The 20,220-nt window shown below is 37.1% G+C and overlaps 1 protein-coding gene across 7 annotated transcripts in view; it reads right to left on the reverse strand.

Moving 5' to 3' along the window:
- The window catches only part of MAGI3 (membrane associated guanylate kinase, WW and PDZ domain containing 3), a 254,560-nt gene that overhangs the window by 25,114 nt on the left and 209,226 nt on the right, over positions 1–20,220 (reverse strand). For all 7 annotated transcript variants that reach the window (XM_082457811.1, XM_082457814.1, XM_082457813.1 and 4 more), the window contains 4 exons: positions 19,159–19,250; positions 9,689–9,881; positions 7,083–7,271; positions 1,799–1,984 (listed from right to left, as the gene is read on the reverse strand). In XM_082457811.1, coding sequence (XP_082313937.1) covers positions 1,799–1,984; positions 7,083–7,271; positions 9,689–9,881; positions 19,159–19,250 — 660 coding nt within the window. The remainder of the gene's footprint in view (positions 1–1,798; positions 1,985–7,082; positions 7,272–9,688; positions 9,882–19,158; positions 19,251–20,220) is intronic.

A 20,220-nucleotide genomic window follows, 5' to 3' on the forward strand; every position in this document is an offset into this window, starting at 1 on the left:
AGTACTTAGGACAATAGCTGCCACATAGTAAGTGCTTCTTAAATATTATTATTTCCTTAGGCAGTGAGTGAGGGAGGCAGCCATGCAAAGACGTGGTAAGATAATGACAGCTATCACTAGATGAGCACCTTAGGGTATTTATGCAGATTATGTACATTTTCACCTTTAATTTTCACAGTGATCCTGAAATAGATATCATTATTCCCACCCTACAGATTAAAAACTGAAGGTTAGAAATGTTAAGTGGCTTGTTTAAGGTCAGACAACTAGCTAATAGGTGTCAGTGAGCTCTTGTCAGTCAAAAGCTTACCTCTTCTATTAGGCTTACATTGCCTCTGCTAGGTATTGGCATGGAACTGAAAATCTCCTGACTCTTACTTTGCTCAATCGCTCGTTCATCCATTTACTCATTCCTTCATTCAAAAAAATATTTACTGAGTGCCTAGCAAGTATTGTAGTCAATTGGTAACATTTTCTTTGTCTTCAAAGAGCAGACCCTTTAATAGGGAGATAGTGATGTAACAGTGCTCAGTGAATTGCAGCGATAAGGAGTGCTGTGGGACTGGGGGAGGAAGCCCATGTGCACAGAGGCCAATGAGGACCAGTTCAAGAGAGGATCTGGAAAAAGAGAAAGAGAGAGAGAATTTGGAAAGAACTGGGAGGTAAATTTAAAAGGCAGGCTGGGAACAAAATAATAAAACACTTTCTGTGTAAAGAGCGGGGAAGCACTGGAGCTTGCACTGAAGAGGACTTTAGAAGGAAGAAGCTGCAGAGTCTGGGACAGAGTCTGGGCAGAGTGCGGAACAGGCTAGAGAAGGGAAAAGAGCAGAGGCAGGGATGTCACAGTGTCTTAGAATGAGAAGGGGCCTCCGAGAGCAGCCAGACGAACTCGTGTCCACAAAGAAATCCCCCTACAGAATCTTGGACAGAGGGGAGATTTATGTAATACCTTAGATACAAAGGTATATGAGTGGTACAGGAGGAAGGGAAAAGAAAGCAAGAATCAAGAATTAAAAGACCTGAAAACTGATTGGATTAGAGGATCATGGGGGGCAAGGGGGACATGGACACACATTACGGTACAAGGAATTTTAACATGAAAGACTGACCCTTCGCAATTCTGTTGCTTTTGGCTTCTCGTAAGTTTTACAAAATCAGGAAAAATGAGATGAGCATTATTTAACAGTTACCTTGTAATTCATGAACAAAGACCATGAACGGGTGCTATTCAAAAATGGTTCCTAATTAGAAATTCTTAATGATCAAAGGCAGCCTTAAAGCAAGGCAAGACACTAAGTGCGTTTTATGCCCTATTTACTGGCCATTCCGATGCACTCCCCTTCCCCCATTTGTAAAGCAGCTACCAGAACGAAGCCCTGCCTGCGAGACAAGGCACGCTATGGCACAGGCCTGACATGAAAGGCTTGATATCAACAGTGACTTTCTTGGAACTCTTTAGAGGATTTTCTCTCACTCAAGCAGAGACTTGAGACATAATTTTAAGAAAATAAGATCTGAAAAGTATTACCAATGTCTTTTGCTCTGAGTGCTTGCTCCACCAGCACATAAATAAATGGCCACTACTCACTAGCTGTATTATTTTTCTTGAGCTACTGACAACTTTATAATAAACTGTCTTTTAAATTCATTAAATGGAAAAGGTAAAAAATGAGACTCCAGGGCGTATAAATGGTTCTATCACTGCAGTGGTCTGGCAATGCTGGAGGAAGCCACTGCCTTCTGCAGGCTCTGTGTCCCTCAGATCAGTTTGGGGAAGGCAGATCTACTGGTTCCTTACCTTCTTCAGCAATGACTGTTAGTGTGACGGTGACACCAGCATCTTTGATCAGCTGAACAATGTTATCATGGGACAATTCAACAATGGACTGCCCATTCACTGCAGAGATATGATCTCCAACTTTCAGCTTCCCACAGCGATCAGCTGGACTTCCTTCTATGACTCGGCCAATTTTATGAGGAATAACTATGGGAAAAAAAAATCCCCAGGTTTTTCAATTATTTAACGTATCTCGGAGTGTTGGATTTATCATCATCATCATCATCATCAAAAATTCAACATAGTAACGTCAAAGAAAATTCTTTAAAGATATATCAAAAAACCACCACCCGTGATCATCCTATCCAAATGCAACTATTTTCATATTATCTTCCACTCTTTGTCCACAGGCATAGATACTCTTTACATAGTTGCAATCATAGCATATAAACCTCTTTGCTTCTTTCCACTTACCAGAAACCTTTTTCCAATTTTTATATTGTCATCCTAATAATCCAGTTTAAAGGCTATTGACCTCAGTGATACTTATGAGAATATCTCATGTTTCTTGTTTGTTGCTGGCTGTTTAGGCTGCATCATGTTTTTGGCTATTTTAGAAACTGCCACAATGAGATCATCTTTGGTTCTGTTGAAGGGGCATTTACTCCCACAAGGAATCTTGTAAATAAATGCAGTTCAAAATCAAGTTTAGGACTCAGATTGGTCAGAAATCCAGTTACAGTGAAATGACTGATCATTAAAATGAATCATACTTATTTCTAGAGCAAAATTAATTCCTTTTATTTAATGCCTTTAGATTTTTTTTAAAATCAGAAAAGCGGAGTGAATTAGAACATTAATGTTTAACATTAAGATTATTTGGCTTATGGATAAAATCATACCCTGAATGCACAAAGCTGAATCTAAGACGTTTGCAAAGACACTCTGTGCAGTTCTATTATATCTCTAGCATAATGCTAAAGGCTTTCTTAGAGTAACTATTAAGACACTTGACTGTTATTATGCCTTAAAATGAGTTCTCAGACATTCAGGAAATCTTGTCAAAATATCTTTCACCATTTAATAAGGGGCATTCGTATTGAGAAACAAATGTTCCTTCTATGTTCTCTAAGAATTTCTTTGCCTAGGTCAGTAAATTTATCAGGCACTTGAGCTCCTGCGGAATACGGAGACTTATTGTTATGAATAAGGATAATTTAATATTTTAAAATGGCACTGTGATTACGTTTAATTTCCATAGTAAAATGGGCTCCTTACTAGTATTTCTGAATTATATCTAGGTGTATGTTAGGGCCATTTTAATAGACCTTCATTTGGACTGGAAGTTATTCTCGGCCATGATTTATGTCCCCACGGACAGTGAGTGCCATTCCTTGGCTCTTCTAGGATTATACACTGGGAGACTTTATCTTAAAAATGAGGAAGTCAATGTTGGAAGCAAGTGCCTTTTAGCTCTGAATTATATCAAGCACTTATTATACCATTTTCCCTGTAAACAAACTAATTAGAAAAGCTCCAGAGCAGCATGGGCCATGTCCTGTGCCAGGCAGCATGAGCTGATTGCCCTGATAGTACAACAGGTGGCACATCAGAAACATAAGGAGAATCACACAGTGGCCCTGTGGTGACCTTCTAAATCAATATCTTAATTACTCTCCTTCTTAGAAGAGATTTACTTGTACACAGTGTTCATTCCAGATCCCCCGAGAAGAAAATCATTCAGCTCCCTGGAACACTGAAAGGGGTTTGTTCAGACTTGGGGAAAGCATCACACAACATGAATCTCTGATGTCCCAGTGGTTCCTTTCTCATCCTGTGAGCAATGTGGTCAAAAGGAATTGGCAAATCTTGGTACAGAACTTCACAAAGGGTTAATCGTCGAGGTGAGAGAAGATAAAAGTAGTCAGATTGCTATTTTCTTGACATTTATAGCAGCACCACCAAAACAGCTAAAAATAGCAGACCAGCAGAAAGATAACTTCTGAACATTCTCTGAATAGACTGGGAAGTTTTCAAAGTAACTGCATGGCTAAGGAAACGTCTAAGTCCTGCCTTGTTGTTGGTATATACAAACTCTATAGGCATCTGCCATAAAGCCAATTTATCCGTCTTCAATCATCTTGGCCTAAATCTGTCTCACAGACTGGCCTGTCCAGCTGCTGGGATCACTTCAGTGCTCTTAAAACATTTCTTTTCAGGAAAAGAAAGGACAGTAACTGGAAATGCCCCCTTCTCAAAGAAATCCTTTGCAACCAGAACTGAAAAGTATATGATAACAGAAACACTAAAACCTCTGAAGTACTGGCAATGCAAAAACTAGCCAAGTCCTTTTCATCTTCAATAGAGGTCTTTTCTAAGTACTCCATTCATGTAGCTCTGACACGAACTGGGTCCAGGGCAAGAAGGATGCTGGGCCCGGATCCCTGATCTTTGAAAAAGTCAACGGTAGAGAATCTCAGAATTTTATAACTGGTATTAGAGGTGCTGCTGGGAACTCGTCTTGTGACAAATGTCAGCAGTAAATACATTTCGGCAGAAGGGAAAAAACCCCCAACAATCTACACTGTGCAGAATACCAATCTATACCAAGACAAGATCCGTAAAGAATGATCTATTCTGACAGACAGGTTTCTGGCCTTTTCACCTGTGCTAACTCTTTTCTAAACCAAACTTTCATTGTTATGCAGTTTGCAGCAACTGCTCAGTCTCTGTGAGAGAAAGCTCCACATGCAAGCTTACCCCAGGATCCTTCTAGCTATAAGAGATAAACGGAGTTTCAAGAAGAATGCTTGCAGGTCTCAGAATTTTGTGAGATTATTAACTAGCACTTCAGTGAAATTACGAATTCTGGTTTTGCTCCATGACTGAAAATCTCAAGTACTTTATATAAAATTCGTTGACAACCTAAGCCTAATTTACCATTCAGGCTGATAATTAATGAGCTGCAAACACTCATTTCTGCCACCATTAGCTGCTGCCTCAATCTTACATTTTAATTGGGCTTTCTTTCCCATCTCATTACTCAAATATTGATAAACTTTTTAATGTTTCTTTAAAAAAAAAAAGGTCAAGAGGCAGTGACAATTTTATAAATAACGATGATGACAATGGTAGCAGAAACTACAACAAGCAACAGCAGCTAGCATTTATTGAAGGTCCAGGCAAAGGGCTTCACACGCGGTATCTCCTTTAATCCTCACAAACACACGAGACAGGAAGTGTTATCATCATCCTCATTTCACAGCGGAAACTGGAGCTCTTGGTGGCTAAGTAATGTGCCCAAGATCAGACAGCTATTAAAAGACATAAGCAGGTCTAGGATCCAAGTTTGTCTGATTACAAAGCCCAGCACTTAATGACACTGTATAATACAGAGACCTAGCATCTATGGTATGTAAAACCATCAAAATAGTAAGAAGGAATTTAAACAAATGCATATAAAAAGATTTAAAATTTTTAAATATAAACAAATAAATATACACAAATAAAATATTTAATATATAATGTATTGAAGTGTAATAATATAAATATTAAACAAACAAGTATAAAAATATGTTAAACATATTTAAGTAACATAATTTATTTTACTGAATTCCTCTATATCTCCTAGTTTTATGGTGAACACTAGACTGTCCCCTAATTTCTGTAGTGCTAGAAGAGGAGTAACCTCAATATGAAAAGTGGTTAGCATCTATCATGCTGAGTAATAATCTTTCACTATTTTTGTTAACCTGAATGCCTGGGATTATTGCATGGTATTAGAATGAGAATATGATTATCTAAAATGGAAATCAGTATTTTGAAAAACAAATAACCAATGATACAAAATAAAATCTACCTAAATGCTGCTTCCTTTTATTTTTCTGACACAGGCCACATAATCATCCTCAAAGCATCAGTGACAGTTCCAGTTCCAAGCGTTACCATAGCAACGGCTTTTGGAAAATGGAAACTAGTATCAGTGAGCAGTGACCTGATACTATAGTAATAACTCATCCATGTCACGGAATCTTCTTCCTCTACACAACTGCATTAATTCTAGCAAGATTTTTGCAAATTGGTTTGGCTCACAACACTTTACTGAAAGTGTTTTCTTTTTTTACTAAGGTTTTAGTGACCATCTAGTCTAAAAGGATCTCGCTACCCAAGATATAATCAAATCCACTGGCAAAGGCAAGAATGCCATTTTCATGTGGTCGAAGATTTTTATCACTTGACTTGGAAAAATAAAGCTACCAGACAAGCATAATACACAAATATTAATTTGCTGGTTCTCATCTTATATTCATTTGGATTTTACAATTATATTTAAAGATGATTATTTCTTAGAAACATAAAGACACGACAAACATTTAATTTGCTGAATCATAACAGCCCTGAACATACTAGAGGTAATTCCTCCTTTGTTGAGGGAATTAACACACATACTCATCCTTCTCAGATGACAATATTCTGTTAAGTTGGGTTCAGGATATTTAATTTTTCAAGGTTCTGACAAAATTTTTACCTTTCAATGAAGCATATAAGGTAAGAATGCCTCTTATCATTCAAGAAGGTCGCTTTATAGCTGGAATATGGCAACTATTATTAAATAACATGAAAGGACTATTTAAGACATATTTGGGTCAAGATTTTTCTGGTAATCTGTTTTACTTCTTCTCAACTGTTTCTAGCATTTAATTCATTTCTGCATACACGATTTCCCCTAATTTGAAAAAAACACCTATGCTCCCATAATTTTAAAAATTCAGCATTGTCCTTTCACTAAATCAATTAGGTCACATCCCTGATATACTGCCACAATATAATCTTGATGCAAACCAAGCTACTAATAAGACTTATTTTATGGAATCTGAGAGAGACAGATAAACCTGAAGCCTGGAAGGTTTGATTCAGATTACCTAATTTTTTTTTCTAATACAGTCAATTTCCTTTTTTTTTTTTTTTTTTCTTGATGTGGACCATTTTTAAAGTCTTTATTGAATTTTTTGTGTTTTATGTTTTGACTTTTCGGCTGTGAGGCATGTGGGATCGTAGCTCCCCGACCAGGGATTGAACCCACACCCCCTGCATTAGAAGGTGAAGTCTTAACCACTGGACCACCAGGGAAGTCCCCAGATTACCTAATTTTGAAAATAAAGAAAATATTCAGCATTTTAAAAAAAGATAACTCTCTGAGGCAACTTATATCAACACATGATTCCTAACTAGTTTCATAAACCCCAGCAGGCAACTCAGAAAACTGGAATTACAGGGAGGGATAACAGGACACAGGAGCCCTTACCTCCTGGAGGTGGCTTGCTTTTGGAAGTGAGAATGACAAAGCCAAATCCTTCATTTTCTTTTCGTTGCAAGACAACATCATAGGCCTCCTGGGGAGCAGGCCTGGCTGGGACCTCTGCTCGGTTCAGGCGGGGAGAGCCATTCTGTGTTGAAAGGAAGGCTTGAGAGCTGTCATCCTCAGGTTGTTTCTCTATAATAAACATGATCAATTTTGATATTTCTGGAATATCATAACTTTTGATAACTAAAGTGTTTTTGTGCTAAGCCTTTCACAAGAAAATTTAGTTTCTAATAACATAAAGAATAGAAGAGCAGCACCTCCACCCACGTGAGCTCTGGACCGAATTTGAGTGCAGATGTAGGCGGCAGCAGTCCAGCTGACTTCTTAAATGCTCTTCAAGTACATAGTTGGAAAAATGCAAAATGTTACCTCACTTTAAAGGAAGGTTTTCAAAGCTTCTGTGAAATTTGATAGTAAAAATACTCTTCTTGAAATTATTTTAATTCCAGCAAGGTTTTTAACCTGGACCAGTACTTTTTTAAAAAGCTGATAATGAATAACAACATAGTAAACTTCCTTTTAAAATCAACTTTAAATATAATTTAGTGCAGTGACTGGCACTCATGACGTCTGAGAGGTCACTGCATCAGGATAGAGGTGCTGCCCATTACAGGTTGAGAACAGTTTGCCATCTGCACAGAATTTATCTTTTACAATGTGTTTTACAACTGCAGGTTCCTGATGGGTGATACCAGATGAGTTAACCATCAGCAGTTCTCAGGCATACAACAAGCTGTCCACATGAACGGCAAACTCTCCTAGGCATAGATTAGGTCATATGGAATTCCTAGCAAATGGGCAGTTAACCTACACCTTTTTCTCCTATTCAAGATAACATCAGAATGTGAGAAAGAATGACACAAGTTAGTCCTAACTGATTTCAAAAAAAGAGCAAATTTTGTGCCATAATTTGATACAAAACATCATAAACAACCACCACCAACACACTGCTATCGATGAATATGCATTTACAAGGTCTCTTTGGGTCAAAATCTATGTGATTCTGAGAATACGTTTTTGCACCTCGACAAAGTGTCACCAACATCCAATCATTAATAAAAAATAAAGGTTCTTTTTGATATAATGCATGGTTAGAATGAATTAGCTAAAATGCTTCCAGTAATATCAAACTACTATGAAACTTCTTCATGATGCTTTCCAGGAGGGAGCCAACCTCTAGTTTTATAGCATCACATTTTTTACTCTGTGTAGTTATGTTCTGACTTCAGCACAACCAAATGGAGGCAACACTGCATTAAAATCTGTATGTATCACGGAATACCTGATATTTAGGAAGGGAGGTGGGCCTTTACTTTGTTGTTATTTATTTATTTATTTATTTATTTATTTATTTGGCTGTGCCGGGTCTTAGTTGCAGCACGTGGGATCTTCGTTGCTGCGTGCGGGATCTTTTAGTTGCGGCATGAGGGATCTTTAGTTTCAGCAATGCAGGCTCTTAGTTGCAGCAAGCAGGATCTAATTCCCTGTCCAGGGATCGAACCTGGGCCCCTGCACTGGGAGCAGGGAGTCTTAACCACTGGACCACGAGGGAAGCCCCTGGGCCTTTACTTTGGACGCTGCAATCAAAAACATGGTGCCTCATTTTTAAGAGTAATGCAACTATTCATCAAGTCGACAAACATTTTTTTATGTCTACTCTGTGCCAGGCAGGCGTTCTTCTAAGTACTGGGGACACAGCACATAACTAAATGGATGAAACTCCCAAACTACATGAGGCTTACATTCTTGTGGTGCCACAGGGTTGTCTTTTAAAAATTTTTAAGTGGCAAGAATTCACTTTTAAAAATTTCTGCTTAATAGTCACAAAACTATTGAAGAGAAAATACATGAGATTTTCATACCCTAGTGTAATGGTTTAGACCCCAGGCTCTGTAATTAAACTACCTGTTTTAATCCTGGTCCTACTACCTACCACCTATGTGTTTCCCAACCTTTCTGTGAGTAACTAGAATAATGATAGTGTTTACATCATAGTGTTGTAAAGAGTAGGTAAAAGAATATGTCTGGGACGTGGTAAGCACTCAAATGTTAAATTATATTATACTAAAACTTGTCAAGTAGAAACATTCTGTCCTCTTTGAATATTTAGGATCATCAGGATCCAAAATCTTTTGATATTCAGCTAATGGGATATCTTGGTATGACTAAATAACTTTGTTTTTCAGAAAACAGATTGAAGCTGATACTCCGATCTACAATGCCACATTGGCAAATTCATCAATATATATTAATATAATCTTAACATAGAGGCCCAAAATTTATTTCTCTTTTTTGATAGTAGTAGTATTATTTCTGAATCCTTTTGACCTTACATGGCCTTCCACAATGAGGCCTTGGATCACACCAAATGAGTTATCTCATACACCATTAAACATAATAAAATAACCTGCAAAAAAAAAAAAAACCCAAAAAACGCCCCCAAAATGTGGACTAAATCTCTTTGTTTCTTTTTTTTTTTTTTTCTTTCTTTTTTTTCTTTCTTTGTTTCTTTTTTAACTTATCAGAGCAGGAACAGGTTCACATACCACCGTAGAAGATCTTTCTTCTGACAGTTAATAACACATGGCCATTTCGAGCAGCAGTTGTCATTAGGTCTAGCACTTGTTTGTGTGATTTCCCTTTAACAGGAATTCCATCAATGCACATCAGCTCATCAGCTGCACGGAGACGACCATCTTTCTCAGCTGCGCCCAGAGGAATGATGGCCCCAATGTATATCTGATAAGATATAAGGTGTAGGTTGGTCTATACAGTCTACTAAGATGTACTGAGATCCTTAACTACCAAGTTAAGTACTTCCTGACTCAGAACTGTGCAAACCAACAGATTTTTGCAGTTCAACATGAAAATTGTCATATTTTAGAAAGGTGAAATCTTAGAAATTGACCATTCTCCAAAATGGCACTTCAAACGACCACACCACATAATCTCTTCTGGATTTTCTGGGTTAGGGGCAAGGAAGACAGAAAATACAAAGTATTTCAATAACTTAAAAAATACTACTATCACCTCCATTACTATAACAAAACAAAAACATTAAACTCAGAAAACGCAATTCTGTGGAGTAGCTACTAGTAAAGTCCACTGAATGTCATCAGGAAAGATTTTTTTTGTACGCTGTTCATAGCAACTGGAATAATTCTTACCATACTCCTATTACATAAGGCTATTAGTACAAGTTTAGTGTATGCAAAAGAGAAATATGTCTTATTTCTAAATTATAAAGCAGTAAATATTTTAAGGGAACAGAGTGACCTAAGATTCACTTGCATCTAGGTGAACAGATCTAATTCATTCTGTTTGCCAGCAATCAGAATCCTATAATTAGGTAATCCTAAATGTTTGGGCTAGTTTCAGAGCTGCTAGAACCCTACATTTAAGAGAAGATAAAGTGAAAGCATTTCCTCTCAGATCAGGAGCAAGATAAGGATGCTCCTTATCTTGTCTTGTCACTTTTATTCTACATAGTATTGGAAGTCCTAGCTACAGCAATCAGACAAGAAAAAGAAATAAAAGGAATCCAAATTGGATAGAAGTAAAACTGTCACTGTTTGCAGATGACATGATAGTATATGTAGAAAATCCTACATATATGTAGAAATTCCTGCCACCAGAAAACTACTAGAGTTCATCAATGAATTCGGTAAGGCTGCAGGATACAAAATTAATATACAGAAATCTGTTGCATTTCTATACACTAATAATGAACTGTCAGAAAGGGAAATTAAGGAAACAATCCTATTTACCACTGCATCAAAAAGAACAAAATACCTAGGAATAAACCTACTAAGGAGGTAAAAGACCTGTACTTGGAAGACTATAAGTCACTGATGAAAGAAATTGGAGACGACACAAACAGACGGAAAGATATACTGTGTTATTGGGCTGGAAGAATTAATATTGTTAAAATGACCATACTACCCAAAGCAATCTACAGATTCAATGCAATCCCTATCAAAATACCAAGGGCATTTTTCACAGAACTAGAACAAAATTTTTTTTTAATTTGTATGGAAACACAAAAGATCCCAAATAGCCAAAACAATCTTGAGAAAGAAGAACAGATCTGGAAGAATCACATTCCCTGACTTCAGACTATACTACAAAGCTACACTAATCAAAACAGTATGGTACTGGCCCAAAAACAGACATAGATCAATGGAACAGAATAGAGAGCCCAGAAATAAACCCACACACTTATGGTCAATTAATCTATGACAAAGGAGGCAAGAATACACAATGGAGAAAAGACAGTCTCTTCAATAAGTGGTGCCGGGAAAACTGGACAGCTACATGCAAAAGAATGAAATTAGAACACTCTCTAATACCATATACAAAAATAAACTCAAAATGGATTAAAGATCTAAGTGTAAGATGGGATACTCTAAAACTGCTGGAGGAAAACATAGGTAAAACATTCTTTGACATGAATTGCAGCAATATTTTTTTGGATCCATCTTCTAGAGTTATGGAAATAAAGACAAAAATAAATCGGATGTAATTAAACTTAAAAGCTTTTTTACAGCAAAGGAAACCATAAACAAAACAAAAAGACAACCTACGAACTGGGAGAAAATATTTGCAAATGATGAGACCAATGAGGGTTTAATATCCAAAATATACATACAGCTCATACAGCTTAATATCAAAAAAAACACAACTTGATTAAAAAATAGGCAGAAGACCTGAACAGACATTTTTCCAAAGAGGAATTGCAGATGGCCCACAGGCACATGAAAAGATGCTCAACATCGCTAATCATCAGGCAAGTCAAAACCACAATGAGGTATCAACTCACACCTGTCAGAATGGTTATCATCAAAAAGTCTACAAATAACAAATGTTGGCAAGGATGTGGAGGAAAGGGAAATCTTTCACAATGTTAGTGGGAATACAAATTGGTGCAGCCACTGTCAAAAACAGTATGCAGGTTTCTCAAAAAACAAAAATAGCACTACCCTATGACCCGGCAATTCCACTCCTGGGTATATATCTAAAAGAAATGAAAACACTAACTTGAAAAGATACATGTACTCCAACATTCATAATAGCATCATTTACAATTGCCAAGATATGGAAGCAACCTAAGTGTCCATCAACAGATGAATGGATAAAGAAGATGTGATCTATATCTATATACACACCTATATATACATACATATATGTACAATGGAATACTACTAGGCCATAAAAAAGAATGAAATTTTGCCATTTGAAACAACATGGATGGACTTGGAGGGCATTATGCTAAGTGAAATAAGTCAGACAAAGACAAATACTGTATGATGTCACTTATACATGGAATATATCACTTACATGTGGAATATAAGTGATATCACTTATATGTGGAAAAATACAAAAAACTGGTGAATATAACAAAAAAGAAGCAGACTCATAGATATAGGAAACAAACTAGTGGCTACCAGTGGGGAGAGGGAAAGGGGGAGGGGCAATATGGGCATAAGGGATTAAGAGGTACAAACTATTATGTATGAAGTAAGATACGAGGATATATTGTACAAAACAGGGAATATAGTCAATATCTTATAATAATTATAAGTGGAGTATGACCTTTAAAAATTGTGAATCACTATACTGTATACCTGTAACATATAATATTGTACATCAACTATACTTCAATTAAAAAAGAGAGAAGAGAAGAGAAAGGTTTCTCCCAAGTTGTTTGAGAAAAATTCTTAAAACACCTAAGTGAACAAACACTATGAGTATCAACAAAATAGGAAGCGACAAACTACATCTACAAAACTACATCTACCATCAGAAACAGTCAAGAGGAATATAACTAGTTTGGAGGAGGTACGGTCCAACATGGTGTTGTAAGAAGATCCTGAACTCACCTCCTCCCATGGACACATGGAATCTACAGCTACATACGGAACAATTCCCTCTGAAAAAGATTTGAAAATTAGCTGAACAATTCCTTCACAAGAAATGGTAAAAGGGCCACACTGAGATGGGTAGGAAAGGCGGAGACATGGTCTGCCAAACCCTACCCCCCAGCACAGTGACCCATAATCAGAAGCATCTCACAAATCTGGAGCTTCTCCCTAAGGAGTGAGGGGTTCGTGCCTCACATCATGCATCTTAACCTTTGCATCTGCAATGGAGAGATGGACTGGCTTGGAAAATGTCTGGCTTGGAAAACCAAAGGGGCTCACATCCAGGGCACCCAAAGGGCTATAGGGAACTGAGATACTTTTCTTAAAGGGTTTACACACAGACTCACTCACCCCGGGGACCAGCGCCAAAGCAGCAGTTTGAAAACTGCCTAGACTGTATGTGAAGGAGATTCATTTGCTACTCTTAAAGCATCTGTTGAAGGGCTGGGGCTATACTGGGACTCTCTCCAGGGACAGAGGTGCTAGCAGGTGCCAATTTTTGTGCTCTCCCTCTACTCTGCTGTGCCAGTGGATGCACCCTGGCCCTACACTTTCCTACTGCCCCGCTAAAGATAGTGGGTATGCCCTGGCCCTGCACTTTCTTGCTGCTTAGCTAAAGCTGGTGGGCACATGTAGTCCACACAGGTGTCATTCCTTGATTGCCTGGCATTGGTGGCCAGGGCCGCCTGCAATCTTGAGTCCCATGAGACTGTAACAATAAGATAGACAGTTCTTGACAAGCTCCCACCCCCATGGCACTACACAGACTGCAGACTGAAACACCGCCCCCCCCCCCACCCCAGTCTTTCTGTGAAAAAGGCCTATTTACTTGTCCTAGCTTGAGGGGCAGGGTTCAGCTTTGCCACACATCTAGAGGCTACAGAGGTGCTTTCAGGGAACATAGACCAGAGATGCCATCTTTGCACTCTTCCCTGGCTTCACTACGGCTCTCTGGTACCTCCCAGAAACGAGCTTATAAACTTGTTTGAAGACCTGATTTTTGCAACTGTCACCAGGTGATACTTCCAAATCTCCTGGTCTGGAGGCCAGCAGAGTTTACAACTGCAGTCCCACAGGACTGTATATGTTGACATACTTTAAAAGCTGCTGCCTGAGCGTATGGCTTCCAATCAGCCTGAAGCTAGATGCTGACTGAGGTCCCTCCCTTTGGAACACTGAGAGGTCTTGGCACACCCTCAGTGACTGGGACTTATTGAGAATAAATCAGGCTGCTTAGACAATCACAAAGGTCGGAGAGACAACCAAGAGCTAGGGCAAAGTTGAAAGATAAGGTCATCTCCTAAACAAGGTCACTCCTTCAAGACTGGGAGAGGTAGCTGCTTCACCTAATACACAGAAGCAAAAATAGAGAGTTAAGCAAAATGAGGAAACAGAGAAATATATTCCAAATGAAAGAACAAAATAAAACCTAAGGAAAAAAACCTTAATGAAATGGAGGTAAGTAATTTACCTGATAAAGAGGTCAAAGTAATGTTCATAGAGATGCTTACTGAATGTGGGAGAAGAATGCATAAACACAGTGAGAACTTCAATAAAGAGACAGAAAATATAAAAAAGTACTACACAGAAGTCATGGAGCTGAAGAATACAATAACTGAACCGAAAATTACACTAGGGGGATTCAACAGCAGACTGGATAAAATGGAAGAAAGAATCAGTGATCTAGAAGACAGGGCCGTGGAACTCACCCAACAAGAGCAGCAAAAAGAAAAAAAAAAGATGAAAAAAAGTGAAGATAGCCCAAGGTACCTTGGAATGACTTCAAGCAGAAAAACATTTGCATTGTAGGGGTGCCAGAAGGAGAAGAGAGAGAGAAAGGAGCAGAAAACTTACCTGAAGAAATAATGGCTGTGAAAACTTCCCTAACCTGGGGAAAGAGACAGACATCCAGATTCAGAAAGCCCAGAGAGTTCCCAAAAAGACAAACCCAAAAGGATCCACACAGAGATACATTATAATTAAAACGTCAAAAGTTAAAGAGTGAATCTTAAAAGCAGAAAGAGGAAAACAACTTGTTACATACAAAGGAGCCCCCAAAAGACTATGAGCAGACTTTTCAGCAGAAACTTTGCAGGCCAGAAGGGAGTGGCATGATATATTCAAAGTGCTGAAAGGAAAAAACTTCCAACCAAGAATACTCTACTCAGCAAAATTATCATTCAGAATTGAAGGACAGATGGAGTTTTCCAGACAAGAAACCATCAAAGGAGTTCATCACCATTAAACTGACCTTATGAGAAATGTGAAAGGAACTACTTTAGCTGAAAAGAAAGGGCATTAATTAGCAACAAGAAAACATATGAAAGTGTAAATCTCATGGGTAAGGTAAATACAATCACTTACAAAGCTAGTATGAAGGTTAAAAGACAAAAGTAGTAAAAATAACTATAACTAGAATAATCAGTAAAGGGATACACAAAATAAAAAGATGTGAAATGTGACATCAAAAACGTAAAATGTGATGGGGGGAGTAAAAATGTAGAGTTTTACAATGCATTCAAACTTAACTTGCTATCAACTTGAAATAGACTGATATATATATAAGCTGTTATATGAGAGCCTCATGGTAACCACAAACAAAAACTATAGCAGACACACAAAAGATAACAAAAATAGAAAATGAGCATAACATAGAAAGCAAGAGAAGAAGAAAGGAACAGAGAGGAACTACAAAACAGCCAGAAAGCAATTAACAAAATGACACGTACATACCTCTCAATAATTACTTTAAGTGTAAATGACTAAATTCTCCAATCAAAATACTTAGAGTGGCTGAATGTATAAACAAACAACATGCATCTATATGCTGCCTATAAGACACTCACTTCAGATGTAAGGAGACACAAAGACTGAAAGCAGAGGAATGGATAAAGATGTTCTGTGCAAAAAGAAACCAAAAGAAAGCTGAGGTAGCTATACCTACATCAGACAAAATAGACTTTAAAACAAAGACTGCAATGAAAGACAAAAAGGGCATTACATAATGATAAAGGAGTCAATCCAACAAGAAGATATAACATTTGTAAATGTTTATGCACCCAACATAGGAGCACCTAAATATATAAAGCAAATATTAACAGACCTGAGGGGAGAAACTGACAGTAATACAGTAATAGTAAGGAATTTTAATACTCCACTTACATTAATGACTACATCATGCAGACATAAGATCAATCAGGAAACATGGGTCTTAAATGACACATTAGAACAGATAATCTTAACAGATATATATATAGAACATTCTATCCAAAAGTAGCATGTTACACATTCTTCTCAAGTGGAACACTCTTCAGGACAGATCACATGTTAAGCCACAAAACAAGTCTCAATAAATTTAAGAAGACTGAAATTATAACAAGCATCTTTTCCAACCACAAGGGTATAAAAGTAGAAATCAATTATAAGAAAATTGGGAAAAATCACAAAATGTGAAGATTAAACTACATGCTACTGAACAACCAATGAATCAATGAAAAAATCAAGAGAGAAATAAAAAAATACCTTGAGACAAATGAAAATGGATATACAACTTACCAAAATCTCTGGGATGCAGCAAAAGTAGTTCTAAGAGGGAAGTTCATAGCAATACAGGCCTACCTCAAAACAAGAAAAATCTCAAACAATTAGCTTTACACCTAAAGGAACTAGAAAAAGAACAAAAGAAGCCCAAAGTTAGTAGAAGGAAGGAAATAACAAAGATCAGAGTAGACATAAATGATATAGAGACTAAAAAGACAATAGAAAAGTGAAACTAAGAGCAGGCTCTTTGAAAAGATAAATAAAATTGACAAACCTTTAGCTAGATTCACCAAGAAAAAAAGAGGGCTCAAAAGTAAAGTCAGAAATAAAGAGAAGTTACCCTTGATGCCACCAGAAATACAAAGGATCATAAGAAACTACTGTGAACAATTATATGCCAAAAAACTGGACAACCTAGAAAAAATGGATAAATTCCTAGAAACATGCAATCTTTCAAGGGTAAATCATGAAAAAGTAGAAGATCTGAACAGACCAATTACTAGTAAGGAGATTGAATCAGCAATTAAAAACCTCCCAGCAAACAAAAGTCCAGGACCTGACGGCTTTACTGGTGAATTCTACCAAACATTTAAAGAAGATTTAATACCTATCCTTCTCAAACTCTTCCAAAAACTTGAACAGGAGGGAACACTTCCAAACTCATTCTATGAGGCCAACATTACCCTGACACCAAAAATAGACAAGGACACCTCCAAAAGAGAAAATTACAGGCCAATATCACTGATGAGCACAGACGCAAAAATCCTCAATAAAACATTAGCAAATCGAATTAAAAAGTACATTAAAAGGATCATACACCATGATCAAGTGGAATTTATTCCAGGGATGCAAGAATGGTTCAACATCCACAAATCAATCAACGTGATACACCAAATTAACAAAATGAAGGATAAAAATCATATGATCATCTCAACAGGTACAGAAAAAGCATTTGACAAAATTCAGTGTCCATTTATAACAACTCTCAACAAAGCGTGTAGAGGGAACACTCCTCAACATAATAAAGGCCATATATGACAAGCCCACAGCTAACACCATACTCAATGGTGAAAGCTGAAAGCTTTCCCTCTAAAATCAGGAACAAGACAAGCATGCCCACTCTTGCCACTTTTATTCAACATAGTATTGGAAGTCCTAGCCATAGCAATTAGGAAAAAAAAAATATATACATATGATGTCTTCTTTATACACACACACACACACACACACACACAGACAACTACTACTCAGCCAGATCACATGTTAAGCCACAAAACAAGTCTCAATAAATTTAAGAAGACTGAAATTCTGTCAGCATCTTTTCCAATCACAATGGTATAAAAGTAGAAATCAATTACAAGAAGAAAATTGACAAAATCACCAAATGCGAAGATTAAACTACATTAAAAAGAACGAAATCTTGGTAATTGTGACAACACGGATGGACCTGGAGGGCATTATGCTAAGTGAAATAAGTCAGACAGAGAAAGACAAATGCTGTGTATTCTCACTTATATGTGAAATACAAAGAACAAAATAAACAAACAAACAAAACAGAACAAAACAAAACTCCTAGAACAGAATGGTGGTTGACAGTGGAAAGGGGGTTGGGAGGAGGTAGGCACAAACTTCCGGTTATAAAATAAATGAGTCATGGGGATGTAATGTACAGCATGGGGACTACGGTCAGTAATACTCTAGTGCATATTTGAAAGTTGCCAAGGGAAAAATCTTAGAAGTTCTTATCTCAGGAAAAAAATTTACAAATTTGGTGACGGATGGTAACTAGACTTATTGTGATGATCATTTTGTGGTGTATACAAACATCGAATCATTATGTTGTACATCTGAAACTAATACAATGTTATATGTCAATCATAGCTCAATTAAAAAGAAAAGAAAGACAAAAAAAAGAAACAATCAAGGTATTTTATATTTGCCCTATGTAGGGCAACCTGCCTTAAACTTTGTCTCTGATGATTATTTTAACCGTAACTGATATGACTAATTAGAACACATTTATACTCTATAAATCAAATGTTCTAGTCAGAAATAGAAAGAAGCCTGTCATTTTAAAAGAATATTGTTATTCACCTAACTTCTAAGCATGATAATAACATAGTCTTTCTTGATATTATACAAAAAAACTTTAAATATGTTCTTAAATTCTAAGAAGCACATTACTTTTTATCAAACTAAGGGCAAACCAAAAATAAACCCACTATATTTGTTCTCTAAGTTTGAGTGAGAATCCTGTATAAATAAAATTCTAGATGTAAATGCTTTGCTAGTATAACTATTTATTACTCTCTAATTTACAGCTGACATATTCAGCTTTTACCTATAGTTTTAGCCTCAGCTACACCAAGTTAACTGAGGTATTATGACACGAGTAGAAATGCAGTTCTTCCTCATATTAATGAAACTGTTAGAGAAAACAAAATCTTTTTAAAAACCAAACAAAAAAGAAAACAAAACAAAAACACCGTATTCTGCCAAATCTCTACTTAAAAGTTTTAACAGGAACAGCCAAATTCCAAAGTATTTAAACTTACAGATTGGTCAGGTCCATCTCCTCCCAGCACTCTAAAGCCAAACCCTGATTCTTGTTTCCGAAGGAAAACATCCAAATCTTTGGTGTTTGGCGCTAAGGAAAACCAGAAAATAATAAATACAAACATACATATATAATACACACTTTGATTTATTTTAAAAGGATTAATAATACAATAAAATTCAATCATAAATCTCTGTTTTGTGCTCTAACCCAAACTTTGAATCAAGACTGCTTAGGAATATTTGCTCCCACTTCCATGCTCTCAGTATTACACTTCCATTAATTCTTGATGCTTTCAAATCAATGTTTCATCTTCCTAAATATGGCCTGGGACTATCAAGACAAAGATCTGTAACAGGTTAAATAAGTATGAAGTCAATTATATATATTGTTTCCACTTGTGTACATCTTTTCCGAGGTAGACCTAAATCTATTTCTAAAAATAAATTTAAAAAATTAAACCTACTTGAATCTATGATTTTACTTTAGAGAAGATCTATCATTAGTAAGTAAATTAGTATGAAAATGAATTTCCACCCTATGCACACTCTCTTCTCATCATCTCTCAGCTGGACTCCTCGAAGGAGTCCACTCTACCCTTTGGTTTCCTCCTCCGATTACACACCCCTCTGATTCATCATCCTTCGTATTCCTGCCAGGAAAATCTTTCTGAAAGACAAGTCCAATAATTTCATCCCTATGGTTAAAACCGTTCTGTGGCTCTCTATCATGTATACCACTGTCTCCAGCTTCCTCAGAATGGCATAATCCGCCCTCTGCAAGCTGCTCCTGCCCCCCCCCCCCGCCCTGGTTTCCCTTGCCAACCACACGCAGCTAAACTGAACTCCTTGCAGAACCCAGCCCGTACAAGGTCAATGTGCACATGCTATTCCTTCTTTCTTTTCCCTTTTATCTGTTTCATAAACGCCTACCTCATTGTCTTTAAAGACTTGGCTAAAGCTTAACTTCCTATATGAAGCAGGATCTGACACTTCCTACTACCCACAGCCGTAAAACTGACCATTTTCTACTTTGGATCCTAATTCATCCAGTCCATCCT

This window comes from Balaenoptera physalus (assembly GCF_965194825.1).
Source record: "Balaenoptera physalus genome assembly, chromosome: 1".
Classification (NCBI taxonomy): domain Eukaryota; kingdom Metazoa; phylum Chordata; class Mammalia; order Artiodactyla; family Balaenopteridae; genus Balaenoptera; species Balaenoptera physalus.